The 15,586-nt window shown below is 35.8% G+C and overlaps 2 protein-coding genes across 3 annotated transcripts; one reads left to right on the top strand and one right to left on the bottom strand.

Moving 5' to 3' along the window:
• Nucleotides 1-352: 352 nt before the first annotated feature.
• On the bottom strand, nt 353-10,867 carry mtm (phosphatidylinositol-3-phosphate phosphatase). Of its 2 annotated transcripts, none has more exons than XM_034985037.2 (13): nt 10,595-10,866; nt 10,057-10,245; nt 9,659-9,733; nt 8,924-9,109; nt 7,813-8,028; nt 7,207-7,343; nt 6,689-6,814; nt 5,151-5,232; nt 4,356-4,526; nt 3,867-4,074; nt 3,152-3,369; nt 1,961-2,136; nt 353-813 (listed from the first exon to the last, which is right to left on the bottom strand). In XM_034985037.2, the coding sequence occupies exons 1-12, from the start codon at nt 10,718-10,720 to the stop codon at nt 1,990-1,992; spliced, it is 1,881 nt and encodes a 626-aa protein (XP_034840928.1). In that variant the 5' UTR covers nt 10,721-10,866; the 3' UTR covers nt 353-813; nt 1,961-1,989. The 2 variants fall into 2 exon arrangements, with proteins under 2 accessions (XP_034840928.1, XP_069354095.1); XM_069497994.1 differs by lacking the exon at nt 353-813 and adding an exon at nt 820-1,360 and having other exon boundaries at nt 10,595-10,867.
• A 427-nt stretch (nt 10,868-11,294) lies between these two features.
• LOC117996809 (uncharacterized) lies at nt 11,295-15,519 on the top strand. Its single transcript, XM_034984945.2, has 11 exons — nt 11,295-11,460; nt 11,549-11,799; nt 12,551-12,725; nt 12,802-12,979; nt 13,089-13,276; nt 13,439-13,586; nt 14,032-14,209; nt 14,326-14,539; nt 14,762-14,895; nt 15,155-15,244; nt 15,409-15,519. The coding sequence occupies exons 1-11, from the start codon at nt 11,295-11,297 to the stop codon at nt 15,517-15,519; spliced, it is 1,833 nt and encodes a 610-aa protein (XP_034840836.1).
• Nucleotides 15,520-15,586: the final 67 nt, after the last annotated feature.

Here is a 15,586-nt window from a genome sequence, read left to right on the forward strand (position 1 = left end):
GGCGACGACTCGCTTTACTAGTATTGTCGCTGAGCGACGAGCTTTCAAAATAAACTCGCTCAGCTATATTCGTGCAGCTATGCTCGCTCGCTTGCACACGTGTAAAGCGCGCGCAGGTTTGCACAGGACTGAGCGACCGCGGGCGAATGGCGCGAGTAATCGCTCGTCGCACTTGCACACTCGCTTATAGCCCGGCGACAAAACTATCGAAACTACACACTCGCTTCCCGCTGATCGCCAACTCTTTTAAGTTTCTAGTTCTACTCGTTTCTCGTTCATCGTCGGCGGTCGGACCACTACCTTAAGGTACCGAAACTCGAAGGTTGTTAATTAAATAAAAAATAATCATTGCTCATGTAAGATACTTTTATTTTTATTATTTACAGCTAGAGTAACAGAATGTCCATTAATATTTTTTTCCACTTTGTTGCATAGGTAGGTAGATACTATTTTACTCTGTAGATTACACTTTTTATAAAAAAACGCATAATATCTATGATTAAGTCATTAATAAAATAAAATAAAGAGTTGTACATATTTTTCCTATAAATAGTTTATTACTAGACATTTAACGATAATAATACGCGAGTAAATAGTACATATTTAAAAAAAAGAGTAATCTATATTATTTACAATAACTAAAATTTGATGTAAACACTAAGAATGGAATTAATTAAATGCGAAAACAATATAATCGAACAAAGTATTGTGAATCTTTAGACGTAAAAAGTTTTAAAATCTAAGAACAGAACTTTGTCAGTTTATCGTTTTCCCTCTTGTTCTTGTCAGCCTTTTGTGGCGATGACAAATTACCTGAAATATTTTTTTATGTTAGCATAACTGAAGAAGCTCCTGCGGTAGTGGAGCGGTGCGGGAGGGGTGACAGTTGTCACAAGTTGACAAATCACAGAGCTCTCACATCACGTCATCCAGTGGCGTGCAGGTCATAGAGGCGTAAATGCACTGCTTACCCCAGTTGTAATAGCTCAATGCATATTTTTCATTATGACCTGCCAGTGAACAGGTTCCTACTTAACAAGTGCCTACCCTGGCTTCAAACCCTGTGCACGCCACTGACGTCATCACACCTATTCCCCACCGCTCCACTACCGCAGGTACCTACTCAGTTATGTGTTATTCATGTATTTTAATAACAAAGAAAAATAGTGCAGTATACTAGTGCTTCGCAGCCTGTTGAGCCGGGATCCTTCCAACTGCGTAGCCATACAATATACATAGTGTAGTGAAAGGTATTTACATGCTGTCTGTTGTGCGCTGGTACAGTTCACACGTGGTGCGGGCTGGCAACGCGCGGCGGAGTGAGGCTGAGGCGGTGTTGCCACGCCGCGCGTCCTTCCGACTGCGCCAACACAATATATCTAACCCTATATACTACATAGTGTAATACGAGGTAATCAGGGGGCGTCCATAAATTACGCGAGGTATTTAAGGGGAGGAGGGAGTCGAGTCAAATCTCATCTAATTTTACGTTGGAGAGAGGGGGGTCTTGCAAATATCACGCAATTTTTTTTCTGATTGAAACGAAAAAAATTATACTATTTTTGTCCATTTAATCCAGATTGTACATGCTTAAGATTTAATCTTAAGCGTAGTCGTAATACGATTAAGATCATTCACTAATTCGTTCGAAAGAAAATAATTTCATTCAAGTATCCAACGCGTTTACGTAAGAAACCCACATTTTGAAAAATCTCACGTGAGATTGGGGGATGGGGGAGGGGGTTGAATAAAATCTCACGACATCTCACCAGGGGGGGAGGGAGGGGCAGAAAATTAAAAAAAAACACCTCACGTAATTTATGGATGCCCCCTCACCTACTGTCCGTGGTGCGTTGATACAGTTCACACGCGATGCGGTGATGTTGCCCCGGATCTTTCCGACTGCAGCAATACAAATATCGAATCCTGTTTATTACATAGCGTTACAAGAAGTAATCACCTTCTCTGTCCGTGGTGTGCTGGTACAGTTCACACGTGGTGTGGACTCGCAACGCGCGGCGGAGTGAGACCGAGGCGATGTTGCCGCGCCGCGTGGTCGCCGGCCGCCGCAGCGGCTGCTGCTTCGAGTTGAGCCCGCAGAGCTACCAGCTCACGAGTACGTTGGTATATTGGATCCTGTGATTATAATTAGGAGGTTTTATAAACAAAGATTGAAGCAGTTAAACGCACGTATGCAAGTGCTGTGATAGCCTAGTGGTTAGGACGTCCGCTTTCTAAACGGAGGTCAGGGGTGCGTTTGAAGTAATTAAATATCACTTGATTTAACTGTGAAGGAAAACATCGTGAGGAAACCTGCATGCCTGAGAGTTCTCCATAATGTTCTGAAAGGTGTGTGAAGTCTATCAATCCGCACATAGCCAGCGTGGTAGACTATGGCCAAAGCCTTCTCACTCTGAGAGGACACCCGTGCTCTGTAGTGAGCCGGCGATGGGTTGATCATAATGATGATGCTTAATTTGATCCCAAAATTTAAAATTTCGAGCACGACTCATCATTGGTGTGGCTTTCGAAAGTTTGGAAATTAAGTTCCAACTATACTCAACTCGACGCGCGGCGCCGGGAGGACGATGCATCGAGTTTGACACGAGCGGTGAGTCCATTGACTCGAAACAATCGGAAAACATATCGATTGTTTTGTGGAAGAGTCTCGCTCGAATCGTTGACTCGATTAAAAACAATATCTCGATTGCTATTCTTTCTATTGTTGAAACATTTTAAATCACGTATCGCTAACTTGAAGATCTTCAAAACGAAGTATAATACCGTCAGAAATTGCCGTAGCTCCCCGACCCCCCACCCCCGAAATCCTAGACAAAAGGAAATTATTTTTTGAAATGGTTAGTCAACTAGCTGAAGTCCCCGGCTTCAAACTTCGCTTCGCTCGGCTTCGGCTTTAAAACATAAAATGTTGTTATGGCCGAGCTCGTTTCTCTGTCGCTTTAAATTTTTTCTGTGTTATAATAACAGAAAAAAATTGCGCTCGCGTTTCTGTTTATTCTTGTATTCTATCTTGCAGTCAAATTATATGAAGGTACTTACAAAAGCTACAAAACTCGCACTATTTTACCAGAGAGGTTGTCGGCATGCATCTATGTATTAAAATCAATATTAAAATAATTATTGCTCTTACTTGTTGTCTCATCGTAGGATTCCACCTGCAGTACAACGCTTTCCACAGCTTGATAATCCTCAATGACGCTACAGGTACCAACACCATCTGAGGCCTGGAGTATGGTGAAGGTGGAGAATTCGGACTGAACGAAGAAGGACCCCAGTACAGTGGGTTGAGGTATAGGTTCTGTCTGCTGTTTATGTATGACCAGAGGGATGTTGTCTTAGCCTTTACTTCTGCAAAAACAATGAATCTACGTTATTTTCCAACTACTATGTAATTTAACGACTGAATATACCGTACTATACTCTATCGTTAGAAATACGCGTAAAAAATATTTATATATTATATATCTATATATAATTATATCTCTATATCTATATATAATATTATATATCTCTATACGCGTAAAAAAGTCAGTCACAAACGAAACTATGTTTTCTAATTGAATTTCTTTCAAATGTTTTTTGAAAACATGATTCTAATTGGTTGGTGTCTCAAAATGGTTTTTTTAACTTCTTTCCGCGGATAGAATCGGTATAAATGATGCCTGCGACTTCGTCCACGTGGATATAAGTTTTTTCAATCTCACTGAAACACTTTCACGGGATAAAAGTAGCCTACGTGTTAATATTAAGCTATTTCCATTCCTTTCGACCACTGCACTGGCGACCGATCCGCATCAGAGTGACGCTCGTCGCAGTTTCTGTGTAGAGGATTATAGGAACCTCACCTTCTTTCACCCTCTCTCGTTCAGTATTGAAGAGGAACGTGCCGAAGCGACACGAGTAGAGATGATCGACGATGGTGATGAGCAGTCTCTCGGTGAACTCGAATGCAGTCGGGAACTGTTGCTGCAGTTGCCACACACAGTCCACCCACTGCACGAACACTGGCGACCGATCCGCATCCGAGTGACGCTCGTCGCCGTGACCGATTCGCTAAAACGGTTATTTTTTTATAAAAAATGCGTTGATAGATCAGTCAGACAGTCAGTCAGTCACCTTTTCCTTTTATATATTTAGACTACAAAAATTGTACGAAAATATTATTCTGTCTGTTAACAAAAAACTATGTATATCCGTGTGTCGTGTCCATATGACATCATGAGAAGAAATTATCGTAGAACACATAGTACAAACATTAGTATTCGATTATTTCGAGTATATGAACAATATCCTAGGTACTCCAGTAATTATATTGCCTTACAAAATTTACTAACCAGTTGAAACTTGTGTCCGAACGAGAGCCATTCCTTTTCAATGAGCACCTGGAAGCCTCTAAGTGTGCGATAGTAGGGGTCCAACATGAGCATGGCCAGTGCTGTCAGCTGAGCTGTTCTGTCCCATCCGTCCGAACAATGCACTAGTACTGATGTTTTGTGATTCTCTACCTAAAATGGTAAATACTGCTCTATACTTATTTTATCACACCAATATGCCGCAAAAATAATTATACCCAAAATTCTAATGAGTGTAAAGTATAGTAGAAACAAAGAGTTTTTATCCAAATGAACTTTTACCAGTGCTTTCATCAATAGAATTTACCACTGGTTCGGAATGCCCCTCCTACCGAGAAGAACTAGTAATAAACTCAGCAGTTGCTCTTTTCAAGTATTCAATTTACAATACTACTAGCCAGATGCTTGATGCCCTCGACCATGTCTGCTTGGATTTAGGTTTTTAAAAATCCCATGGGAACTCTTTGATTTTCTGGGATAATCCTATGTTACTCTCAGTCCTTTTAACTATCTCTAAGCCAAAAATCAAATCGATTGGTATTCTAATATTAGTATAATATTAGTATCATTATCATCATCATGATCAACCCATAGCGGCTCACTACAGAGCTCGGGTCTCCTCTCAGTATGAGAAGGGTTTGACCATAGTACACCACACATAATATAAGTATAAATTACAGTCCCGCTGGTGCCGTTGCTGGAGCGAGGTCAAATCCACGCTTTTTATCATCAAAATCGATTTATTAAAGCAAATAGAATTATTATCCTTATTCTTACCTTATCCACGATGCGTACAGCACCTGCCAAAATGCATTTAATATGTTTCAACCAGCAACTGGCTTCTATGCCACTGAACCACCTTGAAGCAATAGACAAACTCAAATTATTAGAGTAGACTGTTTATTTAGTTTTAGGATTCCATACCTCAAAAGGAAAACCCTTATAAGATAATTTTGTTGTCTGGCTGTATGACTGTCCGTCTGTCTGACGTATCTGTTAATAAAACCTTTCCCGTTCACCTAGAATCTTGAAATTTTGCAGGTAGGTTTTAATGCAGAACTAAAGGAATAAATCCGAAAACCGCGAATTTGTGGTTACATTAAAAAAAATTAAAACGCGTTCAACATAGGTGTTCAAGAAAAAAAAATTTACTAAATCACATATACATGGCACTGTTGTCATTATCTTGCAGTGTTGATTATAAAAATGTTAAAATATTTTGTACGATGGTACGGAACCTTTCTTGTGCGAGTCCGATCGAGGGGTAAGGGCGGAGGGCCGGGGTAACCAATGACCTATCTGATTTAATCCAACCGCTAAGCCGCTGCCTATTAAGACTTATAAACACTATGTACCTACATATCAAAATATATGTAAAATATCATAACAATAACAATATGATAAAGCACGGTTCAAAACAAAAATACGAGTTACTTACGTCATCTTTGTATGAACTGGGATTGGGGTTTTAAAAGGAAAAACAACAACATAATACGATTAAGTAATAAAAAATGAATGCTAAGCGATATTATTGTTCTTTAATATATTTGCGATATTTTATACGTAGCGTAGTTTAAACTGGGCTTTTGATTTGAGAATGAAAGATTCACCATGTGTGTTTCCGCTCGACTGTGGTGTGTGATCACCTTTACTATATTGACTATCAAACTCAAATTGCCGATTTCCCTTATTACTATTTCGTACTCCGTAGTGTCACAGTTCAAGACTTATCTATAATTATTTTAGCTTGGAACAAGCACATACACTAGCGAGGGTTCACCTACACTATACATCACTAAATGGAAGTTTTAAGGAAACAAGTTTTTCCTTGATCCTATAAAGTTGTTTAAATTGAGATAGTACCGGCCAGTTCAGTCGATATAGGTTTTATTTATATTTTGATTTATAATCAGTCATCACAAAGATTGACGCGAGCTGTATGTTATACTCACGTAATTAGCTTACGTAATTAATTCACAACTTTAGTAATATGAATCTAAATATATAAAAGGAAAAGCTGACTGACTGACTGACTGATCTATCAATGCACAGCTCAAACCACTGGATGGATCAGGCTGAAATTTTGCATACAGATAGCTATTATGACGTAGGCATACGCTAAGAAAGGATTTTTAAAAATTCAACCCCTTAAGGGCTAAAATAGGGGTCCGAAGTTTGTGTGATCCACGCGGACGAAGTCGCGGAAATAAGCTAGTGTACTTATAAGAGAGTTTACATTAGTAAATTTGTTGTAAGGTACTCATTTACGTAAGTAAAGCTTACAGGTGTATCCGCGGCCTAAGAGTTGCACTTACCTGGTTTGGTCAATTTGTGGGAAGCAAAGCTCTTTCAGTTTCCGCAAACTTTCCCTCATCACGTGAATGTTGTGAATGTCGAGGAATACTAGTTCTGCATTTTGATACGCATCTTCAGATTCATACCTGGAAACATTTGCTTTTAAACTTTAGAAATAGGTATCCAATATATACAATTTTTGTTCAGTGATACATTTTATATATATTTTTTCTTTTGTGAATTTATTTAATTTTAATAGTACTTAAAAAGGAAAAGAAAAATATCACTAAAAATTTTATATTTATCGTAATTTTATATTATTATTTTATTTATGTATATTTTACATTTTACGTGATTAATATTGGGATGAAAAATAATAAGTTTTTTTGAATTTAATTAAAATGTAACACAGTAAGTTATCACTTATTTCGTCAGTTACAGCAATGACTGGCAAACTGATCATCTAATGGACACCAGACAGTTCTCTCAAAAAAAAAAAAAATTGTAAGAAATAATGATATTAAAATTCCAAACATACCCGCCTCCCTTGGCTTTATTAGCTATGGCATTGGCACTCGGCCGAGCATCCATAATGAATAATTTGTGCGCTTGCGCATTAGCGTCCATGATCAATTGTATGTACCTCTCGTCCTCTCTGCTGCGTTTACCACTTACCTACAAAATATTTATGAAGTTTTGAATTTTTGTAGAATGACCTTCACCCACTACACCTTAAGGACCATTGAATTAAACTAGTATCTATTAGCTGCCTACTATGCCCGCAACTTCTAGTATCTAGTACGCCCGCGACTTCGTTCTCGTAAATTTAGGTTTTTGAAAATCCTGTGGAAACTTCGATTTTCTCGGATAAAACGTAACCTACGCGTTGTCACTCTCCAGTTCTTTAAATACATATTATATCCGTTCAATAAATCACGTCGCTTCGTTGCTCCGTTGCGGAGTGATTGAAGAGCAAACAAACAAGCTTTCGCATTTTTTATAATATGAGTAGTGATAGAAGGATAATTTCAAACAAACATCGGGTTTTATGAACCTGTCAAAATTAATATGCCACTGAACATAAAGTTGTAAGCAAAAACGAGTTACAGACTGCAACTTCATCGATTTGATTTGGAATACTCACACCAACTAAAGGCTGACTGCACCTTGTGATAGTGGCCTGTGAGCTTGGGTGTATCCACGCCAGCACGGGTATGCGTCCGCGAGAACGGAACGCGGCCACTGCGCGCAGCAACTCATCGTTTGCCGCGGCAGGTACAGCCCAAACTGCTGGGTAGCTGTCACATATCTCGTACTTGTCGTTTATACGCGTTATGCGCCACATATCGTTGTTGACACCCTGGAAATTTCAAAATACTATTACAATACGCGGCAGAAAATAATGTACATCGGATTTAGAATGACATTTCGGCTTTGTAGAGCGTTCTCTATTACTCATACCTATATGTCGTTTTGTCGGTCACAAACGACAGAGACAATGCTCCAAATCCGCTGTCTTTGATGTACATTATTTTCTGCCGCATACAGTATCTAAATACCTTGTAGCTCTAGTTTTAAGCTCACATCACAGTTATCAGCACTAACCACATCATTGTATTGCAAATTCAGCAATTGACAATCAGAAAGAGTACAACAGTACCCAATTTGAATACAGTACATGGCAGAAAATAATGTACATCAACTTTTAGAAAGAGATAGCGGTATTGTAGAGTGTAGTCTCTGTCGTTGAGACCGACATCACATAGGTATGATCAACACAGAGACACCAGTTTACAAAGCCGAAATCTCATTCTAAAGGTTGATGTACATTATTTTCTGCCACATACTGTAAATGATTTGACTTTGACTTTTAACTAATTAGTTCTTCAACACTATGGCTCAGACCGCTCAGAAAACTTAATAGTACCTTCTACGTATAGACAAATTCCTCCGCAGACCTTTAAGTAAATAGCAACTCTCGTTACGAAACAATAAAGTGCAATTCAGCTTGTTTAGCCCTGCAAGTTGCAACCTGAAATTTAATAAACGCCTCTCTTTCTATCAGTTAAATTATTCTTCTATCTCTCTTCAGGTAAGTTACGCGAGTGCCATTAAAGGGGCGCGGGTCACGTGATCTAGTGAGCCCAGCCTAATTAGGGTCCCAACTCCCAAGGTGTTGGAATGGCGACATCATACCAGAAAGCTTTTTACACGAAACAAAGTGTATAAATGCTATCAAATAAATATTTCCTCACCATTCGTCTAAGTTCAGCAATCGGTTCATACACATTCCAGCCGTCATCTGGGAAACTCTCGGAATAGCTAAATGCGAACAGTGGCAATCTGTGCGACAGTGGAAAGGCTAACTGCTGCAACTTTTCAAATATACCACGCCTTGAATGATTCTCTTGCCTGTGCGCAAAACGCAAATTACGCATATCCTAAAAATAAGTAAGAATATTATAATCAAATACTATAACCTAAAAAATTTCAGCAATATTAAGCAATGAATTTTAAACATGCAATACAGATTTTTTTAAGGCCAGTTCATTTTATAGATGACAGCTTTTAGTTACGAGTGCCATCAATAGTCCAATATGAAAAACTTTTTTCCATAGGTATAAAATATAGAATAGAATAGAAACATTTTTTATTCAAATAAACTTTAACAAATGCTTTTAAATTAACAAAAGAAATTACCACTTGTTTCGGCTAGCTTTTTTATTATAGCGTTTAAATAGCTTTTTATTATTTTTATTACATTCCATTCCTATATTTTTATCATTAATATTATATTTTGTTCAGTTTGAAAATCAGTTCAGCTGATGGCTCAACTTTTGAAGAAAAACTGGCATAAATTTAATTAACTTATTTATAGGTAGGTACATAATCATCATAATCATTTATTTATTTTGCTCAGATATGGTAGGTATACATGTATATTATTTACATGGGATCTTAATTACATTAATATTACAAGGGTAATTTACCTTACAGAATACTTCAATACCATATGAGTTTTCCCCTTTAGATGAAGCTCCACCAACTTTTTCTATACGAGATACCTGTGTTAAAGTTTCTCAAATTATTAACCTTCATAAAACTTTGTGTAGGTTCCCTGCTCTGTCAATTATTCAACAATGCAGACACACAGCTTATTTAAATATACTCTAATTAATAAACCCGCAAATATATTAGCTTGTCATCACGTGTCAGAAGTATATCAGTTTCATATTTAGTGTGGATAGAGAGAGACACAACTTTAGACGTCACAGCACACTACTCCACTATAAACAAACTAAATGTATGAAATAGATATTATGCTTCTAATACATCATAGCACAACATGACATGCTAGTATATTTCTGGCTTGAGAGAAAATACTTACAACACCTAGCGGAACGCTCAATGTAGTTTGTAGAGAAGTAGCCTCTGTAGGTCTAAAATGCAGTTGGTAATTTGTAACTTTAAGAACTCCATGGGATGGACCATTGTATGGGCATAAATATGTGACATCTCTGGATACACCCATTACTTTTTCTCCATCTAACAACTGAATGTCACCCAATCCATGGGACTAAAATATAAAGAAAAACAATTCATTAACATCTACTTTGGTAGGCAAATTAAGACAAAATCAAAACTAATTGTATATTATTTACAAGATTGACGAGCCCAATTCAAGTGTTTATTGATACCTTTGAAAATTCGTTATGCTCCTTGTAACTGAGCATACGATTCACAAACAAACAAATATGAATAGTTCTGGTTTTGCTCATCGTGATATTATCTCGAATACTGCGTGCTTCACAGTCCATTAACGCACAAGACAGTTCTGATCACGGTAAATTTTGAACCTTCAGGAAATGGCATCGCTACAGTTATAAAATCCAATAAGCATAAATTAAGCGTTTTTGGACACTTACGGAGTCTTGTCCGTGTTTGGAATTCAATGAACTCGATTTAGAGTCTGAATCCAATGAATCGGAACTTGCATTTTTGGATACGGAATAATCAGAGTTTAACAACTCGGAGCTATTGTGTTTATCCATTATAGACTAAGTGGACGATAAACAATTCAAATTCTTAAATTATACAGTATACACTCATTACATTTCAAATTAAATTAGAATTCATATAAGAAAAGGTAAAATGCATAAAAAGTAAACCATCGCCATTCGCCATTAATTTAATTGATTAAAATAATCTGTCATCTTGACAAATGACAAATGTCTGTTGTTCTGTGGTCGGAAATGACAAATACATAAATTGCCATAAAAAAGGAATTGCTTTCCCTGCTTTCCCTATATTTATAATTTATTTGATGTTGATTTGACATTTTTAAACTTTAAATCTGGTGGCTAAGGATATCTTAAGCACATTTGATAAATAAATAAATTATAATATTTCAGTAAGCATAATAAAACAAACCAAATTATTATTACGAGTAAACTAACTACTACAGTGAAACTAAAATTTCCATAGTAACGAGGCGTTTATTTTCAACGATCTAACGAATCTGGACCCAAACAATTATTATATCAAGATTCATGTAGAGATAATAACGTAAGTTTTATTAATTCTTTTTTCAATTTTAACTTGTAGTATTGTACTATAGCTTGCAAAATGAAACTTCCAACGACTATAAGCAAAAATACTTATCTTGCGTATAAAGGTAGTGGAGGTATTGAGAGGGACAGAAAATTGAAATCTGAAAATTTTGAATGGAATTCAAACCACCCAAAATCTCTTGTGAGTATATGCATAGCGAAGTTGAGTGATAATTGGATAGGTAAGTAGTTAGAGTGTCTGTATCAAAAGAAAAATGAATTGATATCGAATAAAGGCTTTAATTTTATTTAAATATGAATTATTCACAGGACTACCAAAATTAGAAGATTTCATAGCAAAAGACCGAGAATTCTTTTTACAAATTTTAAGCACAGATGTCCCTCTACAAATTTTAGCTGATAATATTAAGAGCGATATATTTTGGAAAAGATGTTATTATACAAAGTGGTCCCATTATCCTGCTGATGGTGAATTAAAACCATGGATTAATATTTTCATGGAACAACATTATGCAGATTTCTTGGAAAATATGAATCCACGTCATTATGACCCTGAGAAGGTGTGGTACATGTATAATTTATTTATATCTGGTGTACCTTTGCTTTGCTCTGGATTTTCTGTTTCAAATTTAATATGTGCTAGCTAATGTACCCAGATTTTGCACGAGCGGGCTTACAAATAATTTTCTATTACCCATTGAGCATTTCCATCTTCCATCTCTGGAAATATTAGATGTCCATTGAGGATTTACATCCTGCATCTCTGGCAATATTAATCAGACATCCAATAAAAAATGTGACCAATAAAATGCGTTAAGCGATCTATATTATTCCAAAGACTAAAAGGAAAATTTGCATTGCATTGTATGAATTCTACTAAAAAGCGTATTGTTGCACCTGGGACTTAAACGGAAACCAAACCTGCTACTAATAAGTTACGAATTCAAATGGAAGTGAATGGAATCAATATCTGACGGTAGATAGGTACACCAGCTATCTCAAAGAAAAAATAACTGTCAAAATTGGTTCATATTTCAAATTGTCAAAATTTTCATGGAGTTAGGTACCGAGAAACTTTGTCAAAAGTTTTTATTGTCCAGATATAGTTTTATTTTTAGGAAGTACATATTTAAATAATTTTAATACCAAAAAAAACTACCTGGCTTACTACAAAAACGTTATATGTGTTTAGCCCATACAAGCTCACGCGTTTAACATTAGTTTAAATTTTGTTTAAGTTTTGTGCTTAATGTATGAATGTTTAACATAATAATACATTAACGTAAAGCATTTTTCTTATAATTTCCTAAGGTCAAAAACTTGGTCAAATTGTGTGGGCCCTTTATACAATCTTTATCGATACGAAGTCTGATACCAGTTGATCTTCCAGATCAAAGAAATACTTCACCAGAAATGGTTGGTATAATATCTGGTCAACGACAAGCAAATAAACTTCAGATTAAAAACAGCGAAACCATGACAAGAGGTAATCTTGTTATAGATTAATAATTATGATTTCAATTTATGGTCCATGTTAAGCACTTTAGATTTTTTTGTTTCAGATCATGTATCGTTACATGCAGCGTTAGGTAGTCTGACAAATTTAACTGAAATACACATAACTTTTCAACAACGATTTGTTGCTGTAGAATATCGTAGAGATCAATTTCAATTTACTAATAATGACGCAAAAAATTTGGCACGTGGCTTGGAGAACTGTGCTCTATTGAAATCACTTAGGTCTAATCTTTAACATACCTACCTACTTAGTAAATTAACGAAGCTTTATATCTAGTTACTACTTATATTTGTGATACAAATCTTAATTAAAATATATCTATTTTTTTAGGATTACTCGGAGTGATATGAATTGTCAAAGAGTTAAATATATACTTCGAGGATTGACCAATAACTTTAACCTTGAAACTTTAGACTTCAGCCACTGTAAAATTGGAGATGATGGGGCCGTAACTTTATCGAAGTTTATAACCAAGCGAGACAAACTTCGAAGTCTTATATTGGCTGATAACGTATTTGGTAATAATTAGTATAATTTATTTTTTTACCTATAGTTAGGTATATTAATCTATTGTGATCGAAACACCTACTCACTTTAAACAATGGTAATTATTTCAATTTTTTTTTACATTATTTTCTTTACCCTATTGCTAATATTAATATTCTCATGATCATACTAAGGTTCCCTTGGATTAGAAAATATATCTTCAGTTCTTAACAATGCTAGTTGTGGGCTACGTACCTTAGATTTAAGACTGAACAACAGACTTGGCTCAGAAGGAATTGCTCATCTTGCGGTGGCTATAGCTCGAGGATGTAATTTAACATCGTAAGTAAAATGTTAATTAAACAAGAATTTCCAAGATGTTCCATTGGGTCTAGCCATAAAAAAGTTAAGAAAAATTAAAAGAAAAACTGTGATTCCATTTTTGACTATCTTTTAAAACGATTGAAATAATGAAGAAGAAATTGTTGTGAAAATTTTCGATCGCACTTTTTGTGGAATCGCATATGAGTTTTGAGGTCACACGACAAAGTGGCTTCGTACATTTTACTTTTATACTTACACTTTATATTATGCATCAAAACAAATAAGTAACAATTAGTTCTGATATTAAATGTATTATTTACGAGTACATTTATTTTCAAAAGTTTAATAAATCATTAGATACAGCGGATGCCCTGTAATTTACTTAGAGCCTGTGCTAAACACACTCAACCCATCGCGCAAACTATAAAAGTGTAAAATCTCCTCCATTGGTGTTATTTTTAAGGTTGAACATATCCGGATGTGGAATTAAGCCCGGACCGTTGCAAAAACCTCCGGCTGGCGTGTGGTCAGCTATGAATGCTGAAAATCCACCAACATGTGGTGATCTTCTTGCAAGGGCTATAGGTTTAGTAAAAACTCCGTTAAGAACTCTAGATATCAGTGTCAATAACATTGGATCGGTAAATATAAAAATTGAAATTTTTGTTTTAATAAGTCATCAATGATAGCTATTTATACATCCATGGAGTAGGTAGTTACTTAAAAAAATATTTCAGAGCATGCCTTGTATTTTTAGCCAAGTGATAACATTTTGTCAAATGCTATATGTTTAAGCTACTTAGTTGATATTAATTTGAAACGATCTGGGATGGGATCAATGGCTATGGCAATAGCCGAGTCTGCTGCAGCTGCCCAAAGGTTAAGAAGAGAAGCTGAAAAGGGCATACGATTTAGACGAAGTGCTGGAAGGGTAGTTCAAGCTCGTAGAGTCGTCAAAGGAATGAATATTGGTAAGAGTCAATATTCGTTTTATGAGTGTTGCCTTAAGTAAATATAAATAGAAATTCCTATTTCTATTTCTATTTACTTGATTATACATTCAGCCTTCAGGTCAAATAAACTTTTACAAGTGCTTTTGAATCGTCCAAATATCTAATTTACCATGAAAATAGCAATATATTAAAATAATTACATAAGTAGGTATCTATATGGAAAACTACGTATTTTAATAGATGCGGATCCCCTACTGCTAGCTCAACAGTTGTCAGCTCGACCTTCGATCGTATCAGTAGCTTCGGAAGAAGGATACTTTAGCATTCAGACCCAACCTCTTCCTGCGGATTTTGGATTCGTTCCTGCTTTGAAAGTAAATACAAATAGAAATTATTTTTCTGAAAAAGTTGAAATGTCTAACTACTAGATGGAATTCATTAATACAATAAATCAAAATCTTAATTATATCTATCTAATCTAGTAAGATCTTACTTTCAAATCTAAAAGACGTCTCCTTTTTCTTAAGTCTTGTAGACGGCAAAGAAAGTTTTTATTCCACCACAAATCAAATTAAATAATTAGATGGTCTTATGTTTATTATAATAATATAATAAATATTAATTTTATCATAGAGTCCCTTGCCGTCTTCCCGAACTTCCTCAATCACGGGTCCTCCAACATCAAGAAGGTCTAGTCATCACATTATCCTGGAACCCGTTCAGGTGAAACTTAGTTTTTTTTAGCGAACTAATCTTTAGAAGCATTTGGAAACTTATATTAATTTGAGTTTATAGCTGTAGTGCAGCGTATTACCTTTATGATACGAGTATATATGCTGGCATGCTCATGATTTGGAGTTATTTAATATTTTTGTTTTATTTTCTAGGAAGTGCTTCGTGCAACTTTAGTTCGCCGCAGATCTGATGGGTCACTTGTTCAACCACGAACTGACAATACTGAACGTCATATCAAAATATATGTTTCGAATGAAAATTAAAAATAAAATATGAAACATGAATTGAAAAAACAAATTTTGTTTTCATTTAACATATAAAGGGGAAATT

Source organism: Maniola hyperantus, chromosome 4 (genome assembly GCF_902806685.2).
Source record: "Maniola hyperantus chromosome 4, iAphHyp1.2, whole genome shotgun sequence".
Taxonomy (NCBI): domain Eukaryota; kingdom Metazoa; phylum Arthropoda; class Insecta; order Lepidoptera; family Nymphalidae; genus Maniola; species Maniola hyperantus.